The 20,739-nt window shown below is 40.3% G+C and overlaps 1 protein-coding gene across 4 annotated transcripts in view; it reads left to right on the top strand.

Moving 5' to 3' along the window:
- The window catches only part of DYM (dymeclin), a 220,029-nt gene that overhangs the window by 139,473 nt on the left and 59,817 nt on the right, over positions 1 to 20,739 (top strand). For all 4 annotated transcript variants that reach the window (XM_040579681.1, XM_040579683.1, XM_040579680.1 and 1 more), the window contains one exon: positions 15,399 to 15,501. In XM_040579681.1, the coding sequence (XP_040435615.1) occupies positions 15,399 to 15,501 (103 nt within the window). The remainder of the gene's footprint in view (positions 1 to 15,398; positions 15,502 to 20,739) is intronic.

The raw sequence follows: 20,739 nt of genomic DNA, 5'->3' as shown, positions 1-20,739 counted from the left end.
TGCCAAGCCTTGCTTTCAATGTAGTGCTAACCCAACAGAAATTAAAAACTGGTGATTATTAAAAAAAAACAAACAAAACCTACACAACTAAAAATAAATCAGTAAAATCAGATCTTTCTGATGCTGCATTCTTCTAATTAATCACCAAGCCATCCTCTTGCTACTGCAGGATTTTACCCTAACATATATTTCCTGTATTTCCCAAGGTGTTTTGTAGTGAAATTTTGGGTTTCCTGATTTCTACATTGACTTGGTGCTCATTTCCAGCAGGCAGTGTTCCTTGCATTTTGTTGTTTGTTGCAACTGTGTTAAATGTTTAACCATGTTCATGGTGATTTCAGGGAGTCACCAAGTTGCTGAGGCTGGGAGGCATCTCTGGAGATTGTCACATCCAAGCTCCTGCCAAAGGCAGGGTCACCTAGAGACAGTTGGCCATGGCTATGTCCAATTGATTTTTAATACCTCTAAGGACAGTGACTCCACAAATTCTCTGGGTAACTTTTTTTCCAATGTTTAAATGCAGTTTTTTGTATTTCAGTTTCTCTCATTTCCTCTTGTCCTTTCTTTCGGCACCACTGTGTCTGGCTTCATCATCTTTATACCTTCCCATCAGATACGCACACCGAGATCCTATCAAGCCTTTTCTTGCTCTCTCAGCCTCTCTTTGCATGTCAGATGCTACAGTCACTTAATCATCCTGTGGATCTTGCTGGACTCACTCCAGTACGTGCATGTGTCTACTACCGGGGAGCCCAGGGCCCCAGGTAAGGCTTCTCCAGTGATCAGCAGAGAGCATCACTTCCCTTGATGGGCTGGCAGCGTTCTGCCTAATGCAACCCATGGTGCTGTTGCCTTTCTTTGCTGTGAGGGTTCACTGCTGACATATGTTCAACTTGGTGTCCACCTGGACCCTTAGGTCCTTTTCTGCAAAACTGCTTTTGAGCTGGTCAGCCCTCAACATGCAGGATCTTGTGTTTCCCTCTGTTGAGCTTCATGAGTTGTCTGTTGGCCCATTTCTTCAGCCTGTCCAGGTCCCCCTGAACAGCAGCACAACCATCTGGGTGCATCAGCCTCTCCTCCCAGGTCTTTGTCACCTGTAAACTTGCTGAGGGTGCAGTCTGCCCCACCAGGCAGGTCATTAATGAAGATGTTAAACCCCCAGAATCTACACATGGGGTACACCACTCGTGACTGGCCTCCAGCTGGACTTCGAGCCGCTGAGCCCATCCATTCAGCCAGTTTTCTGTCTGTTTATCTGACCTCAGCTTTGTCAGTTCATCACAACTTGGCTTCATTTGAAAATACTATTATTATCTTGATTGTACTTCTGAGAGCCTTTATACTGATTGTATAGTTGATCCCATTTACGCGTTGCTCTAGTATCCACAGAATCACAGAAGGGTCAGGGTTGGAAGGGACCTCTGGGGATGGTCTAGTCCAGCAGTCCTTAGTAATCCAGATTACACCACCAGGATTGTGAAAGCTCATTTTTCCATGCCTTTGGTTGTCACCTGGATAAATTGAAATTCAGGAAGATACTTGTATGTGCCTAGAAGACCGTGTTGTCTCTCTTCTAAATATCCCACTGAAATACAGTTTGTATTTGGTCCCACGCTCTGCCTTCGTTTGTTTCCTGAGGTGGAGGGGAATTACATCCCAACCCATAAGGCTTGTACTTGCTTTTTGTACGGTGTAGAATAGGAAACTGTCGGTGTTTGCTTTATCATCATGGTAATTCAGTTCTTTGAACTGTTTTCTTTGCTTTGGGAAAAACAGAGACTGACCTGGAACATCACAGAAATCTGTCTTTTTAAAAAGTACATTTTGGGGAGGGCATTTTTTTAGGAATTCGGGAAGATTTTTGAGTTGCTAGTCAGAAAGAATTACACAAGGGAATAAGATGTATAAAACTGAGTGGGAGGTAAAGCGCAAAAGGACAACCACTTTTCTCTGTGGGAATGAGGTTAATTTCCAAATAAATTGAAGACAATGTAAATTTAATTACTGTGCAGCTTGAGGGTCTGGGACTTAAAAGAAAATAATATATCATGTTGGTTTTTAAGACGGAAAAACATTGCACAACTGCAAGTATGCTGAAATGAATCATTAAATCCAATCTGTATCAGTTTTCCCACCAATCCAGAGACCTGAGTATGTTTGTCTGAACACAATAAAATAACCTCTCTTTAGAACGGCAAGTTCAGTAGTGATAAGCTAATTTTGGATGACAGCGTATGTGGGAAATAATGACCTTTTTGCTACTGAAAAAGTAATGAACAGTAACTTTGAAGCATTACCTAAAATAAAATCTGCTTGCTCTTACATAAGGGCTGTTCCTGCCCATGTCATGTTTCTAAATCCTCCCAGTAACGTCTAACACCTTTTTAACTGAAGAACAAAATTAAAAGCCCTGACAGGCAGACTACCCTGAAGAATTACATTTTAGAAGTGGCTACATTTTAGCTCTGTTAAGGTTGGATTAAAAAACATGGGTAAGACATGATTTTGCTAAATAGAGAGGGTATTTTTATAAAAGATGAAGGGACGGTCAAAGATGTAGCTCCTTCAGGATGCTGACAAGCCTTTTCCTGCTGCAAGCCATGGCGATTTTGATTCCACGTGTTGGTCATTTGGGAGAGCAGTACTGGTGATGGAGAGAAAAGCTGGGGGAATTCAGTACTCCAAACATTTTTCCTTCCTTAAAGGCTTCCAGATTATTAGTTCTGAAACTGTCATCTTCCTGCAGTGATGAGTAGTTTAGAGCATTTCAAACTGTCTGTAATAGATTTCTAAAAATGTTTGGTAGATGCTGAAGGCTACGCTATGTTCTTGATACGTATATGCTGTTCTCGGGAGTTGCATTTGTAACCATTACAGGTCTTCACTATATATCTGCACAGGTTGTTTTTCCTTTTTATGTTCTTTTTTTTTTTTTTTTTTTTTTTGAGAGACAGAGCTGTAGAGCAAGGGAGAGAAAATCACTGAACTGTCCAAATTTAAGACACAGTGTTAGGAAGGTTAGTTTTACTGTTTGTAATAAAGATGCATGGAAAATGACCAGATGAAAGGCCCTCGCGTTAGTTCTAACACATACATTGGAAAGGGCACGGGTGCTGTTGGGAGGCTGTAGCTACTAAGAAGAAAGGAATAAAGAAAAACGTTGAATAACAGGAATTAAGAAAATGCTGTGGGCTGGCTTCCCAGGACCTTGGCGCAGTACTTGTACTCAACTGGGCAAGGGCAGGCTGGGGCTTCCTAAAGCCAAATTAACCTCCATGTGGATCATTAACTGTAGCTTTTTCCATAGTGAATTGAACTCTTACGAAATACTTCATTATCCCTTGTTTTGTTCAGCATCTGCTGCTGTTGGATTCTGATGGATATTAACATCCCATACCAAAAAAAAATATTTATATAAATTAGTGTTTTTGATAAATGTTTTCTTTCAATGACACAAATATTTTTCAGGTTTAAAAGACCTATCTTTTATTTCCTATCTATTTTGACACTAATTTGCTTTGGAAAGAGATTTATTTATGACTAGCTACATTTTGGAGGTTTCTATCGTTTATATCTAGGTACATAAGTCCACAGAAATTCAACAAAGGGAACATCATTGACATTACAAGGAAGGATGTAGACAATTTTTACCTGTGATGTTTATTTTTAAGGTACAACGTTGTTACGTTTTTTACAGGAAAGGTTTAGTAACAGAGATGAAACTTAATTTTGGTCTTGGTGTTGAAAATTATTTACTGTATTACATAATACTTGACATTTTCCTACATTTTTCCTTTTTCCAAGAAGCTGTACCTTCATGTGCCTGCGAATGTTTTTAAGCACTTCCGTCTCTTTCAAAGTATGTGTACATGCATGCCAGTGCTATTTGCACACAGAAGTAGTCTTTCCAACAAATACCCCTCTTGGAAGAAGTTGTGTGTATCTGTATGTATGTGCCTACATTTATGCTACACCAAATACTGTACTATGCATTTTGAATTTATTATAAATTGCCATACACTTCTAATAGAAAGCTCTCTTCTCTATTCCTTCAAATGTATTTCATGTCAAACATGATTTATTCAGAACAGAATGCAGTAAATTTCAGAGTAAAACTTAAAAATTGTATAGAAATTCTGTATTTGCTGGTTTGAATACACATGCAGTTTGTGTACCAAGAAGGAACATTCTTCTGAATGACTACCTGGTGAAATTGTGGGGGAATGAACAAACTGCTGCTCAGATGTTAGATTTTTAGTGCGGCTCAAACTATACATTTTTTTCCTGCCTGGAAATACACTTAAAACTGATTTTTTTGATCCAATATCACTAAGATGGCATGAATGGAAGTACTCTGCTGAAGAAGGTTGCAATGCACACAAATCAATATGTTGTTTTAGACACTGCATTAAAAAAAAAAAGCTTTGATCAATATTGAAATTTCACTCGAAGTTTAGGAATTAATAGATTAAGGTTGTCTGTGAAGTTTTAATTCAGCATCTTTATTTCAAAAGCAAAACCACAATCTTTAACTACGTGATTATGCATTGGATTTTGTTTTGAATGTAGCATTATTCACTGCTTTGGGGTTTTTTTACTGTCTTTATTCCCTGTGTGGCCTCAGGGCACACTGAACACATGCAATCTAAACTCTGTCTAGAAGACAAAAAAAATACTCATTTCCTTAATTACTGTTAATTTTTTTGGGGGGGGATCCCGTGGTGCTTATGACAGTTTCTCAGTGGTTCACAAATTCTCAGAGAATATGAAGTATTTATGGATTTGGATTTGAAAAAAATGACTACCCATTATGAGCAGTTATGGAACTTATCTACAGATACAAGTGCATTATTTTTCTAATTTTCTTTCCTTATGGGGTTTTAGAAGTCTAGGAATTACCTCATTGTTATGCAAGAGACAGTCCTTGCATCCAGGGTTATGTTTGGAAGCAGCGAGACCTATGTCTGGTTTGAATTTCTGGCCATTTTGGTAAGGTCCTTAGCAATAGCTTTACTGTAGAGTCCTGGTAGGTCCAACTGATGTTCTTCATTTCCTTCAATAAATGTTTCCAGTTTGATAAAATTTCAGAGGTTTTATGTCAATAGGGTAATTAAACTGTAGTGATTAGGGAGAGGCATGTGGAGGCTTTCCATTACCGTTAGCGGGGCATTGCGAGGGTCACCGTGGAGGGATGGCGACATGATCAGGAAGGACACCTGACCGAACAGAAGATTAGTCCATGAGGAAAACAATAAAACTCATTCCTGTGAAGCAAGAATGGCAGAGAGACCTTTAGGAGAGGGCTTTGGAGAAAGGCGAGGGGAAAAGAAATGGAGGTGTAAGACAAAACTAGTGATATCTGTTGACAGCCCGATAATATGTCTTCCTAGCTTGTTTCTTGTTGTATTGCTTCAATATCGAAAGTCCATTTTATGAAGTTAGGTCAAAGCCATGATGTTATTTCCAGGGTTCAAAGAAGAATGCACTGAAAAATTCACCTAAACCATGCCAGGGCCCGGACAGCCGAAGGCCCACCGAGCGGGGCTGCTGTACGGATGGGGTGCGGGTGACATGCCATGTCGGCAGCAAGGACTTTCAGTGACAGAAGCACGGTTCAAGTCTGGTGTTTTGCTTAAGTCTTAGCCTAAAGAGGGCTGTTAGGAGCACACCTACCCTGTCCTGTGCATGTGGAATGACTCTGTTAACTCCTAACGTGGATCCAGGTTCTTTCCTGCCAGAACGAGTACAGAGGGGCGCAGCTGTTTTCTTTGTAAGTGTAGCAATGACCCAAATACGTATAAATACGTATGTACACGCACACTCAGTGTGTTTGAGGAAAGCCGTGCCAAACAAAAGCTGCTCAAAAGAACATGGATTTGGACCTTAGGTTTGCATGGCAATGATGGCTTTTTAATTTTCTTGTTGTTGTTTCATTGTTCCAGAGTCTGTCTTCGGGTTTTTTGGGTGGGAGTTTTGCTCAGGCTGCTTTCTCCAGCAATTTCCTCTGATTCTCACCCACAGAGTTTTGTCCTAATTCAAGACAAATGTCTTCTCTCAGCAGCTATGAAACACTTACCCTATTGAATTAAGAGCAAGTGGATGAAATGGAAATATTGTGGACTCTGCCCATTCAATATTCTTAAAAAATATTAACAGGATGAACAAAGAGAACATTGAAAGGAATTACATTCACGTCTTGAGACACCTAAGGCACATTCAGGGATATTTAGCTCAGAATAAACCTTATAATTAGTCTGAGCTTTACAAACATGTATTCTGTTTATACTGGACTGTTCACGTTTTTCCCCCCACAGCTTCCAGCCTTCCTGAATTTAGTTTGCCACTTGCTACTCTCTCAGTTACAGAAAAATACAGCAGACATATGGTGCTCAGCTAAGTACCCTGTCAAAATCTGCATCTTCTATAGGATTTACATGGGGGATTTCAGTCAATGGTTATTGAGTTTATATTTTAATACAACATGGTGTTAGGAAGTTGTCGTTTCTAGGTGGTGCTCCTTATCCTCACCCGATTGTGTTCTTTAAGTGGAATTGCAAGGACGTTATTTGGCATGCTAGGCAAAAAGGGAATGAAATTATCTGTACCAAGATACAGGGGAAGGATTTTACTGCTTTTTGTTCCTTTTAATTTTCTAGTGATAGGAGCATCAATTTCCCAACATCGGTTGGAAAGTGGCCATGAGCTGCCTAACAATTTATGCCTTCAGTTGAAAAATACATTTCCTGGTCTCTACAAATTAAACTCTTGGCTTACTTTTGTAAATATTTATTTTTGCCTCACTACATCAAATTCCTTGCTTTCATATTTTTCCTAGTCTCTTTGTCTTTTTGGTTCCGTTTTAGCAGGAAATCCTGTTTGTTAATGCAAAGCCTCCATCAATTGCTCTAAGTTGCTTCTGAATTTGCTTATATACTTTTGCCACAAGTATATGGTGTCTGCATGTTTTTCTACTTCTTATTAATAAGAAAATTTCTTTAGGAGACGGAATTTGGAATGTCTTTATACCATATGAATTATAGATCTCTGATCACATGTAAGCAGTGGCAGATAAGAGGGTACTCTTTAAAATTAATGAGACACTTTTGTTGTGACCTAAAGGTACCTTGAAGTACTTCATTTATTATGATCAAGTTTAGGACTGTAGAATTAAAAGAATGGTCTTTATTGCTTGCTGTTTAACAGGATGATGTGATAGAAATCATTTGTTTACCGAGGCCACATTAAAATAATTTGTGATGCTTTGGGATTTGCCCTGAAATAGCAGCCACCTGAGGTGCTCAGCCTGTTTCCAAGGGGACACAAACATATTTTTGAGAAGGCACTAGACAGGAAAAGTCAAAAAAAAAGTCTGATCACTGACCAGCAAAGTCGGGACATAACAATACCAGCCTCATGTAGACCTTTTACTACCTGGGAGAAGCCCTTTCCATTCCCTGATCCTTCAAACATGCTTTGATAAGTCCATCATTGAAGCCCACACAAACCATTTTACTTGCATAGGTGGCCTTTGTGGAGACAGCACAGCATAAGTCTTTTGGTTGCACATCATCTCCACAAGCCAGATGGACCTAATAGTAAATATAGCAAAGCTTTATTCAGCAGAACTTAATCATGCTTCACTTTACAAGATTAGAAAGAAAGATATAAAGTACGTTCTTATTTTCTGTTTAACAATTTGGTGTCTTAATTGGTTAGCTTCTCTTTTCTGGGATCCCAGATGTTTCCCAGGCATTAGAGTTGGGCTCAAGTAAGTAAGAGCAGCGTCCCTGCATGGAGTATGCTGCCCCACATAGCCCTTGGAGTTCTCCATGGCTGTTTTCTCTCATTATTTCTATTTATGTGCCATTACAGCTTGGATAGTTCAAATGCAGAATGCCTCTGGGGCTCTTCAGTAGACATGGGCATTTGGGGACTTAGTGATTTTTCTGCACTTACTCATGCTAAATGGATTTCTCCTAGGGCCTGGTTCCTTAAGTGCTTACAGAGCACTAACATTGCCTGCAGAAAGGTGTTCAGCTGCCCCTACTGCACTTGCTCGCAGCCAGTTCCCCATGCAGGACTGCAGGACAAAACATTTATTCCGTTTCCTATGAAACAGCATGGTGCGTTTGTTTTGATGTGACCTCTCGTGTGGCCATACATGAACTCTTATTCAAGGGGATCAGCAATTCTGATCCTCTGCTTGGAAATGTCTGTGCAGGCATCTTAACCAGTACATGGGTAGGGTTCTTGTCCCATAGTGCACTCTTCTTGGCTGTAATCCATTATAAAAAGTAGGTCAAACCCAAGAAGTGTTCCTTACGTCTACAGGAGTTAAGGTATGGTTTCAACTTTTAGATGTCAGGTTTCAAAACGAAGATATTTTTAGAGCTTGCTGTATAAAGGGGTTTTTTTCTAATATGATTGTGGTGTTAATGTAGGCATTGTAAAATCCTGTTGTTTAAGGAGTATTTGCATAACATGGTTTCGGTGTTTAGGGCTTATATTTAATTCTTTAAAATTGAGAACAATAGTACACTTGGCGTGTATATGAGAGTGGAGAGAAGGAACAGCACAGAGTATTGCTAAATTGTTTAAGAACATGCATCATTAGTTTTTTTGATCTGTGGGACTCTGGATTATTTTTTTTTCCATCACCAGATAGTGTTTTGTGTTTCTCTGCTGTTCAGTTCATTTGCACTATACTTCTGCACTAGGGGAGTGAGGAGAAAAGATTCAGAATGTCTCAATTTCCAAGCTTCAAATAAATTATGTTGAGCAGCACTTTAGTCCTTGAGTAATTGTCTACTCAGTGGATATAGAATATTTCTAAGTATTAATTGGGACTTTTTTCTCCTTGAGAAGCTTGTTAGTGATTTAGATTGGGTGAAGTCCAATCCTTATTCCTTTTTTCTGTCATACAACTCAATGTGACCTTCCTCTGCTAATGTGCTTGGTTAGTTTCCCACTCTGACAGGGCCCCCCTTCTTTCAGGCTTCCATCTCTTTCTTTGTATCATAACATCAGTCTAAGCTCAGCTCATGCACTTGGTACGGAGTCTCTTCTTTCCTCCCAGATTATTCTCTCCTCTCTGCCATTGCTTGGACAGTGTGAATAGGAATTTATTGCACCTCAAGACTGGTTTCAGCCACCTCTGTAAGAGAGCTGTGCCCACGCAACTGGTACTTCAGTTTCTGTTTGAATTTCGTCTGATAGCATGAAGGATCCTCTGCAAACGAGTTCCTTTTATCCATGTGCTTATTTTTGTATTTTGGTCAAATCATCCTTTCATCTTTTCTCAAATCTATCAAATAATTAACTTCCTTAAGCATTTCATGGAAAGGTATATTTTCTGATTTAGTTACCTTGATTCTTCTCTGAACCTTCGCGTTTTCAGACCACTGTTGTGAGATCCGCACACAGGGTGGCAGCAGCAGGTGCTGTAGGACACAGCTTTGCTGGGTATAGAGTCATTTAGGGTTGGAAAAGACCTTTGAGATCACCAAGCCCAACCGCTAACCCGCACTGCCAAGGCCACCGCTAACCATGGCCCCCAGCGCCACATCTACAGGTGTTATAAATCCCCCCCGGGCGGGTGCCGCCAGCCCCCCGGGCAGCCTGTGCCAGCCTCGGCCACCCTTTCCGTGAGGGGATTTTCCCTCATTCCCAGCCCAACCCTCCCCCGGCACAAGGTGAGGCCGTTCCCTCTCGTCCTGTCGCCTGTTCCCTGGGAGAAGAGCCCGACCCCCCTGGCTCCAGCCCCTCTCAGGGGGTTGCAGGGAGCCAGAAGGTCTCCCCTCAGCCCCCCCTCTCCAGGCTGACCCCCCAGCTCCCCCAGCCGCTCCCCACAGCACTTGTGCCCCAGCCCCTTCCCCAGCCCCCTGCCCGGCTCTGGACACGCTCCAGCCCCTCAGGCTCTGTCTGGGAGCGAGGGGCCATCTTTCTGTTAATACCAAAGCCAGTTTCTCCTCCGTCAGCTTTATTGCATTGGGGCAGCTCTTTGTCGATCTGTCGGTCTTTAGGCGCTGCTCCCAAGGTAAGATCCTTCACACTTCGGGAGCAACTTGGTTTCTTGGTGCTAAATTTATGCCTTCAAATTTGGCTGTTTAAAATCTCAGCAAGTTTACTTTGCATCCAACTTCTTGAAAGATAAAGAAAAATTTAATGAACATGCTCTTTTCTTTTTATTTCACAACCCTGTGATGACTGTGCCATTTGCAAAGTTTAACCATAGTATTTCCTTATCGTTGATGTATACATCATCTCTGTATCGCTGAAAGTATTTTGATAGCTTTAACAAATGTTAAATAGCTATTAGTAATTAGAAGGACCAAGAATATATTCCTGTTTGTCCCTATTAAGAAAACAAGATTAAAAAGTGAAGAGTTTTCAGACTTGTGAGTTGTTTCCTTTTGAGTTCATACAACACATGCCTTTTCAGCATTCGAGTTTTCTTAATAAAAAAAAATCCCATGTGGAACAAAGTCATATAAATAGTGTGTAGAAGACTGTTAGAACAGGGATAGCATCATGCTTTATTTCTAGTCTCATTGGAAAAAAAAAAAGATGAGTGTGCTTGGTAAGGTCTGTGTTTCCATGCCAGTGATGCCCTCCTCTGAATGAGTCTCGCGATCGCTGCTCCATGTCACACTCAGGATTAGCTGGTACGTCTTTGCCTTGGCCAGCGATCGCTGCTCCATGTCACACTCAGGATTAGCTGGTACGTCTTTGCCTTGGCCAGCGATCGCTGCTCCATGTCACACTCAGGATTAGCTGGTACGTCTTTGCCTTGGCCAGCCTGTTTACTTTCTTAAAATACTGTGTGGTTGCGGGGTTGCGGGTACCTTTCCTTGTCACTGTCCAAAGCTTTCAGAAGGCTCCAGGTTTTGGCAAATCCTATCTTTGGATTTACTTTCAACTTCTCATTTTAACTCCCTTGTCTTTTTTTTTTTGTAAATTTTTTAGCTATAAAAGTTCTAGTTTATACATCCATTTTGTCTATGTGAGAAGTATCCTTTATGAGCTGTTTCAATCTGCTGTAAATCAGACTCTGCAGAACTTGCAGAAGCTTTTTTTTTTTTTTCGGTCATTGTCAGTGTGTGACTTTGCTAGACTAAGAAGAAAGTTGTGAAATGAGGTCCCCTTATTGGCTTTTTTCTCTGCACAGGCTTTGTGGAATTGGCTTTTTGAAAGCATTAAGTTCATATATTACTAGTTGGAATGTCATTGTGTGTGCAAATAACACATAATCAAATCACTTGTATTTAAGTAACCATTACTGTTTAGTCTGGAAGTATTTTTTTATTGATCAAAGTTCAGCCTTGTGTTAAATTAAAAACTTCATCTGTGTAGAGGGAGTTAAGAAACCAGTGATTTCTTAATTCCTAAAAATCAGAAACACAAGACTTTGAGATTGGTGTTCACCCTTGAGTCTTCCTCACTGGCTGAGCTTATCCATGGTGTGATTTGATGATCTGTAATAGGTGCTAGCTGTTACTTCATCTTGCTATTATTCCAACGTATTATTTTGCATGCTAAAAATTGGTTCATAAGTACTTCTGTGAGGGAGAGATGAGTTGAGGTTGAGGTACCAAGACATTCTTGTTGTTCTGGACATAATTTGTTAGTATTATAAAATGCCCATAATGAGTGAGACAAAAGGGCTGTGGCGCTCCATAGCCTGACAGTTGATGGAGAAGAGCAGAAGGAAGAGAAGTATTTTGGTAAAAAGTCCATGTTCTTGTCAACCTGTGCAGACTGCCCTCTGTTACCACATAGTGTATCTATTTTTCAATTTGATCTCAACTTGATTTTTAGCAGGGCAAAGCCAGAAGTGTGACTAAGACGTGAGGGGAATCTGGGAGACGGTCTTTATTTCCACCTCTGCATGAATTGGCACTTGTGTCTTGTACCTTGTTGTGTGGAAGGGAAACAACCTTGTAGTAAAACATTCTTGCCTTTTTAAAATGTCATTATTCATGCCTTAAAAATCAAAATAAAGCCCCAAACCATACGGACACTGAAGATGTGGCTGCTGCAAAATCAGGCATCTCCTTTAGAAGGCAGCATTTGTTGCTAAAAGATATGTATGAGCTAAATTTCTTGCAAATGCCTTTTGAGGATTGTAGCTAAATCTATTCTGATACTTTAAAAATGAAGTTGATGTTTATTAAAGTGGTTTTCAGAGTAGAGATAGAGGCATAATAACAAGTGAATTACTTGGTGGTGAAAGCTTTACGCCATTTCAGGAGGCAGCAGTACTTTGAAGCTGCAAATTCATCAGTTAGTCACAGTATCTGGCCTTATTTTTTCTGTTTAGTTGTAGTGTTTCTGTGAAGCTCTTTGAGTTTGCTCTGGGTGCAATCCTATATATATCTATTCTTAGTATGAAAAATTCCTGCCTACGTGTCCCAGCCCTCATGCTCCTCTAAGGGAGGGTTCTTTGAGAAGAATAACAAATTTCTGAAGAAGAGAATTGTGTTGAGGTTTTTTTAACCTGAATATTGGTGTTTTGGGCGGTGGTCCCACAAAGAAGTGTCTCAGCACAGGTGTGAAGGTGATGAACTTGTGGCAGGAGAGCAAAACTTTGCAAAGGGAAGCTCTGGTCCCAAAGGCAATGTATAATAGAGCTTACCCCACGTGGCTTCTTTGGAAATAGGAATCAGCTACCAAGGGCTTGCTTATGCCATAAACAAGCACTCCAGTCTAGTTACATTACACTGAAATATTTTCCTTTTTTTTTTTTTTTAAGAAAGCAGATACAAGTTATAAAGAAATAGTTTTCCTTCCTTTTTCTTTCTCCTTCTTTTTCCAGTTCTCTAAATTTCTGTCAGAGAACATAAATTTGCTCTTTGCTATTCCAATTCCATGTGGAATACTAATGATGTGCATTTCCCTTCACATGTATTGCGTAGATGCACTTTTCAAAATCCTGATCCCAATTCTTTGTTTATATTTAGATTTCCTTTCTAGCCAAAATGCATTATGTGTTGTTTTCGAGAAGAACTGACTCCTTGGAAATCCTTTTTATTCCAAATTCTTCCTTTTTGTGAAATTATCTGTATCTTCTGAAGCAGGCAGACACCAAATTTAGCCTGTACTTGCTGTGCACACCCCCGTAAGCATCACCAGGTTGGTTTTAGCCGATTATTCTGTCTCTGCAGCACTAGATGGTGCTGATGACAGTATCTCTGAAATCTGAGCCTTAAAAAATAGCAGTGATTTGGAAAAAAGTAGTGCTGTTGTTTCAGTCCAAGGACCAGTTTCCAGGTCCAGATTTTCATTGGAATAAAAAAAATCAGTTTGTGACTACAACAGCAGATTATGGGAGGGAGAAGAGTGGAAAACCTACTAATGTATCTTATTTCTGTGTTGCTGCTTCCCTTTTTAACAGGGAATGTTCTAGTGGTTTTGACTAATAGCTGTGAATTAGTGGGAGGTTGGCATTTGGTCCCAGGAATGACACGTCTTGTCAAGGCTGTGCTGGATAGCATGAAGGAAAAAATAAGATTCCAGTTTTTCTCATGTCAAATATATTGTGTTGCTCTGAAAACACCAACTGTTCTTAACCCTCGTGACCACCACAGAGGTCTTGCAATCTCGTGTGATGTTCTCGCCATATCAGTCCAGTTGCAACTATCACCGCCCCAGCGATAATGTCCTGGTGGGACCGAGAGCTGGGCAGCTGCAGTGCCCACCCTGGTTTCTGCTACGCTGTCTCGAGCCCGTTCCTCGTGCTGGCAGACTCTGGCTGAACCTTGAGGATGGTACAACCTACTCAAGGGCTCACATTCTCTAATTAGATGTCTTAAGTGCAGCAAAAGTTGCCCTTAAAAGGAAGCTGTTAATCTGTTCTAAGAAATACCTAACTCAAGTCAAGAGGTGTTGGGAAATGGTGGAACTTGCTGAGTTAGCTCTCAAGAGGTAAGGTTTGGGCTTGAGAAGTGTAACTAATTCCTTGTGACAGTGAGAACTGTTGGAGAAGCTTTTCCCTGAGGCTCTTGAGTAGCAACGAGGGGACAAGCACTGATACTCCAGGGAGTCTACTCCTGCCATCTGTAAATGATACAATATCATTGATATATTTTAAGTAAAAAAAATTAACAGGACTTCTTCAAATGCTGAGCATCATTTCTTGAGGCAGAAAAGCTTTCCAAGCACCACATGCCTCTGAGTGCTGAAGCTGTCCTCTGATTCCAAGAAACAGAGGCTATTTAGAATATAACACTGAGGTAGTATTTTGCCACTTACTTAATTATTAAACTGGCTTTAGTATTTTGTAACTGAATCTGGTGAACAAGAAGTCTGCCACTGTTCCTTGTCCCATCAAGTGTACCCAGCTCCAAGAGCGGCATGCTCAGACATTGGTGGATTTTCTTGGGTCTTATTTGTCAAGGCAGCCTTTTTACCCTCTTAAGGACTGACACAGTCATAGAATCACAGAATAATTTGGGTTGGAAAGAGCCTTAAAGATAACGTAATTCCAGCCCCTAGGAAAGCTTGGTAAGAGTCCTATAATGCTCCAAAAAGAAGCCAGAATAATGTTTTAAAACACAAAAAGCCTTAAAACGTATGACTGATATCAAGATGGGGAGGGGGAAAGGTGGGTTATCTATGAAATGAAAACCATGTTTGAGGTATCCAGTGGCTTCACAGAAGTATCCGACTCCTTGAAGCTGCTGACCACTAGCTGGTGGCCTTTGTCCACCACTTTGGGTTGCTTCTTCTCAGTCAAGTTACATTATCAGTTACATATATCATATGTATTTATCTATAAATATACATACATATTATCAAGTTACATACATCAGATTATACCTCTATGAGTGTCATTGCCATACTTTTCCCCAAAATGCATAAAACCCCCCATTTATTTTGCTGTTTGTATATAGACCATTGATGTCACAGATTATTTTTAAAGCTAAGGTAATGCTTTATTCTTTGATTTAAGCAAAAAGATACTTGAAAAGAATTCATACTAGTAAAATGCAAAAACTACTCCAAATACCCAAAGCTTCTGTCATATACTTTGATTCTTCCTGTGCTAAGCAAATAGGTTATGGAAATGAATAATGCACAAGATGCTTAAGGATATATTGCAATATATTGAATGAGGTGTTGCACTTAAAAATTGCGTTTCAGTGAGCACATAACTAGTTAGGAGCTGAAATGGCATGTCTACCGTATGATGTTCTTCACATTACTTTATTGTATGGAATATTTCTAATTCAAATTCTGCTGTTGCTTAGCCTAGATGTTAAATAAATAAATTCTGCAACAAGTGTGCATTGCATTCTAAAAATCTTGTGTATTTAATAAAACATGTCTTCTGACTAGTTTAACTATTTCAGGACATTATTGTGAAGTTAATTTTTTTTTTCCTTTTTCCCTTCCTCCAGTTTATTTTCTTTGTTATCTAAAAAACACAACAAAGTGCTGGAGCAAGCCACACAGTCCTTAAGAGGTTCCCTTGGCTCAAATGACTCTCCGCTTCCTGATTATGTGAGTATCAAACTTAATGTTTTAGTAGATGGCTTCAAAATGAAGTGGTACATCCCTAAATCTGTAAAGATTTATCAAAATGTGTGACAGCTAAGCAACCACCAACATCAAAATACAGGAACCTGTATAAATGATGTCATGTCTGAAATGTCTCTACAAAAAAAAAAAAAAAAATTACACTTACAAATGGCAAAACAAACCCACAACTATTAATAGCTAAGAGACTTACTGTACCCTGTCAACTTGCAATTTTCAAGCCATTTGTATTTCAGGATGTTTAAATCATACAGTTAAAAACATTATTTTTAATAACAGGCCTTTGGCATCCACAGTTTCTTAAAATGCCTAAAAATGATTGAAAACAATTCCCAGTGAGCCTTCAGGGGAGTACTGTAGTCATGGGGCAAATTAGTATGTTCTGAACACACGGATACATACAGTGCTCTTCAGTTTGCTGAGCCAATACCCACAAACAGGCAACAATTTTGTAATTTAATTGCACAGCTTGTTGGAAAATCTTTAGTTTCGGTACAAGAAGGAGATGTCTTCCAAGGACTTGAATGATATCTTTGTACAACTGAAGCATCTTTCATTTGTACTCATTTGAACTCTTGCTGCAATACTCTGTAAAAAAAAAAAAAGAGAAAAAAAAAAAGTTGATTTTATCAGTTGTTCTAGATTTTTGAGGATGAAAATGTAACAACTGGTTTATTTGCAATGTTAATACATGTTCCAGGACATGCCTGAGACATTACATATCATATAACTCTAGCATTAAGTATAAAAATCCTGAAAAAAGATAATTTGATGTAATAGTTTAATGACTTCAATCTAATTCAGCTAACCGGGTTTCTTCACCTGCATATTTAAGTTGTTATTGCTGACACATACCATACAAACTAAAGTCACTTCGTTATTCAGAGACTGGCAGCTTTATAAAGCATATGAACCACTTGCAGTTTTTTCCTGTGCATTCCAGCTGCCTCACCTTGCCCTAATTCACGTGAAGCTCTTAACAATAACTTGGGATTTCAAGGCTTCTGATTTCTCTCCCAGAACTTGCCATCTAACCTTTAATTTTTGGAACTTTAAACATTTCAGCCAGAACCCCTTCAAGTTAGTTTGTGGTTAAAGAGGAGGAGATCCCACTTCTGTTTGCCTGATGAGATGATACACGAGCTGCATAAAGCTCTTCTGTCTGCATGGGCAGTTGAAAGCTCTCAGGACTTTGAAACCTCGGGGAGGGGTTGGTGGCCCTTTCCCGTGGTTTTGCTTCCCATGGGCTCGTGATGTAGGGGCTTCTGTACTGCAGTAGTGAGAACTGCAGTACTCTGGATGCATTGAGTGTTTCTGAGTGTTGTGGTTGATAAGGCTCTTGGGGACGTATTTCTCAGAGGTGATTAATCCCGTGTCATGCCAGATTACAGTTTAAGCAGTTACACAGCTGTATGTTCAGATTCCTGTTGTGGTCTCATGGCCATTTATTGAGCTGTCCTGGAGAGCCATGGTGCTTCACTTGGCTTCCAGGGCAAAGGGAGGCTGCTTTGGTGGCGGTGATGGCTTTTCATACCTAGGATATATCATGCGATGTATCACGTGGAGCATCTCCCTTATGATCAAGGGCTGAGAGAGCTGGCCCTCCTTAGCCTGCAGAGGAGAGGACTGAGAAGGGAGCTTATCAATGTCTACAAACACCTTCAGGGCGGGTGCCAGGAGGACGGGGCCAGGCTCTTTCCAGTGGCGCCCAGCGACAGGACAGGGGGCAACGGGCACAAACTGCAGCACAGGCAGTTCCGTCTGAATGTGAGGGCAAAGTTCTTTGCCTTGAGGGTGGCAGAGCCCTGGGACAGGCTGCCCAGAGGGGCTGTGGGGTCTCCTGCTCTGGAGACATTCAAACCCACCTGGACGTGACTCTGTGCAGCCTGCTTGAGCAGAACCAGCTTCAACAGGGGGTTGGACTAAATGATCTCTAGAGGGCCCTTCCCACCCTGACCATCCTGTAATTCTGTGATATCATGAGCTAGTTGTGCCGGACATGCAGTATCACAGCCCAGAGGGGCTGCAGTGGGTGCTTGGGACTGGGTGTCTGGACCCAGGGGCTCAGTGAGCTGGAACTGCTGCTAAGGCTGTCTATTTTGCAACTGGCCTCTGAGACGCTGTGGGGTCTGCGTTAAATATTTTCAAGCATCTTCAGGTGGCTAGAGGAGAGGGCTGAAACTTTTAACATTAATTTGTCTCCCTGATGCAGGGACTGCAGATACATGTGGCCTGTTGTCAGAAGGAGAATATTGATTTTACGGAGAGAGACCCATATGTTTTCTCCCCTAGACAAACAAATTGCCGTCCCCGCTGTTCAGAGGAAAGAAGATAGCATGGTACACAGTTGTGTTTGTAAAAGAGCACATATATTTATGTGTATGCACACATAGGTATTTCTTTACCTACATGTTAAGATTTATATTTGGAGGTGTGTAAGTATTTGGTGCTTGAAAAATATTTTGTAGGTTTTGGATAGCTTTTTAACTTCCTGGATGTGACCAATATCACAGTTAAGAAAAGACCCATGGTGCTCTCTGTACAACGTTATCCCCTCACAGGTGGAGGCAGCTGAGAATTGCAGTTTATGGAGCAGTGCTGGGGAATGTGGGGGAATGTGGTGGTGGTGTGATGTAGGGAGAAGGAGATCAGTTGGAAAGACTGGTGTAGGAGAGGGTAAAATCAGTGAAGTTCAATGGTCTTCGTTTTGAAAAAGGAATGTATGCATTTATTCATGGCTTTTTTTTTCCCCCTCCAAATCGCTCATGTTCCAGCTCAATCTGAGGCACAGCCAGTTGACTAAATAGAAATTGAGGCCAGATTTTATTACTTCAGCATATTCTGCTTCTGAAAGCCCATGTTTGTTATCTGTAAGAATAGCAAAGAATCTAGGAACTGAGGTAACTTAAGTATCTGAAGTCTGTCCTACCGCTGTATCCCATCATGGAGCTAAAGAAAGGGATGATTCTGGGATTGCCTGCTCTGCCCAGGTTTATATCTAGAGAGGAGGAGGACTGCTGAGTAAGCTATTCTCTTCACAGGTTTCATTCAGACCAGTCGGAATATTTTTTAAAAAAATTATTTCTCGTTATTTTTTAATTCACTTTTAATGTAGAAATTCTTTTTTTCTTACTCTGTTCTGTAATCCAAAAGTTAATTTGCATGGGACCTGGGTCACAAGGCTTAAATTGTACATAAACTTATTCTAAGTCTTGCTTCAGGTCTTGTCTTGAACCTTTCTACACATTTCTAAGTATTAGACATCGAAAAAAAAATTATGGTAAATATTGTGTGTTCCTCCTTAGGACCAGGGAGGGTATGCAAGGAAAAAGGCAACATCAGTGATCTTGAGTTGAGCCCTGTCCACTGTGAGCACCATATGATGGAGAGGTGCTAGGGCTCTGAGTGCAGCGGCACAGCGTGCCCATGTCCTAGTACACACACACACACAAAGGCAACAAATGGAGATGGGATGAGATCAGCATCTCTTAATTTCTGAGTGCTCAAGCAGTGGTACTGTTCCTACTCTTAAGTTTTTGACCTAATACACAGTCCTTAAGCTGCTGATTATTGTTGGTGGTAAAAATATACTGGGATCTTCCTTTACCATATTACTTACAGTCGTCTTGTGGGTATCTGCTGCGGACTACCATCAGGTTTGTGGTATGCCAACAAAGCTGCGGGTATCTTCCTGTGAACTAGAACAAGGAACTGACCTAGTTGGCTTTTATATTGTTTTTATTGAGGTTTTCTGAGCTTTAAAAAAGAGAAGTGCAGGTTGTTTCATTTATTAAATTGCCCTGGTCCTTCCCTGATAAACTTGCCAATGTGATGGGATTCAGGAGCAGGGTGGAGAAGCCAGCAAGGAAGAGGAAAGAACCCCCTGTCATCAAACCATCGATCGCCTCGGGGACAGGATCCTTGGTTAGACCAGTTCTCATGCTACTTCATTTGCTAGTTTGTTTAATAAGCTTTGTTATGAAGGATTATATTCATAATAGCAATGACCTGGTTTGAAATCCCACAGTTGGGTCAAGTTGTCCTTGCCCATGAGTATCTCCAAGCTTGAAGAAGTGGGAAAAATCAGTTGGGTTTTTTATTGCTTTCTTGCATTCAATGAAAGTGCATTTTCCAAAACTTTTAACAAACAAGAAAACTGGTAATAAAATAACAGAGAATTTTTCTTAATTCAGTTCAAATCAAGACAAATTACTTAAGTAAACATATCACTTATTTTCTTGTAATTTTATTACAGCCTAATGTAATTTGTTAAATCATAGATACCTAATAGTGCAACTGGAAGCACGCTATTTCCCTCGGAAAGTAGCACGTCAGACCGCTTGTTGGAGCTAGCATCTACCCAAACAGTTGCTTTTTAGGGATTTCGTAGTATGTGTATGATTTTCAAGCACTTCAGTGCTTGTTCTACTGCAGCTGGTAACAAGAGATTCTCCTTAACTATTTCTAGGAAGGGAGAGGGTGAAGTAGGAGTAAGTTTTTAATTTTGGCAAGCTTACGTCAGAGCTTCAGAATTCACTTGCTAATGTAAGAAAAAAACCCCAACAAACTTGCTTAATGCAAAAACTGAGGAAAATAAAAATCAAATGTAGACATAGTTTTAGATTCAACGAGTTTGACATGCATCATCACTTGAGTCTGTATTCAGATATGTAGATTTTGGTTGGGTTTCTAAATTTATTTCAACATTATCTACTGCAACACAGGGACAAGGGATTTTATGTCAGTGGGAGCCCAAACTCTTGTTTACTGGTGGTGGGTGTGAAGGCTTAGTAGTTAAATGAAAACAAAACAGATTTTGAGAATCACTCAACACCCAGGGTAGAGGTCACAGTTCTGAGCACCCCACGCTGCTGTCTGCTGGGAGTTCTCTCTACCATCCGTGGGGATTTTACCGACAGCCTTCAGTTGCTGTAATGGAATAATAGTCACAGAAAATAGCATAGGTAAATGATGCTAGCCACATAGGAAAAATTCTAAAATTCACTTCAGTTTAACTATTATTTTTTTTTACCTTCTAAATTTTGGCTATGAAAAAATGCATTGTTCTATCCAGATGAAGCTTAAATGTGTTAGGGAAAATTCTAAAAATAATCCCACTTAGTGCCAATATCTTCAGTTATTTCATATGTAGGACTGTCACTTCAACAGCACTTCGATGTTTCTATCACTGACAGAATCCCC

Source organism: Falco naumanni, chromosome Z, assembly GCF_017639655.2.
Source record: "Falco naumanni isolate bFalNau1 chromosome Z, bFalNau1.pat, whole genome shotgun sequence".
NCBI lineage: Eukaryota > Metazoa > Chordata > Aves > Falconiformes > Falconidae > Falco > Falco naumanni.
This window is presented reverse-complemented; position numbering and strand designations above follow the sequence as displayed.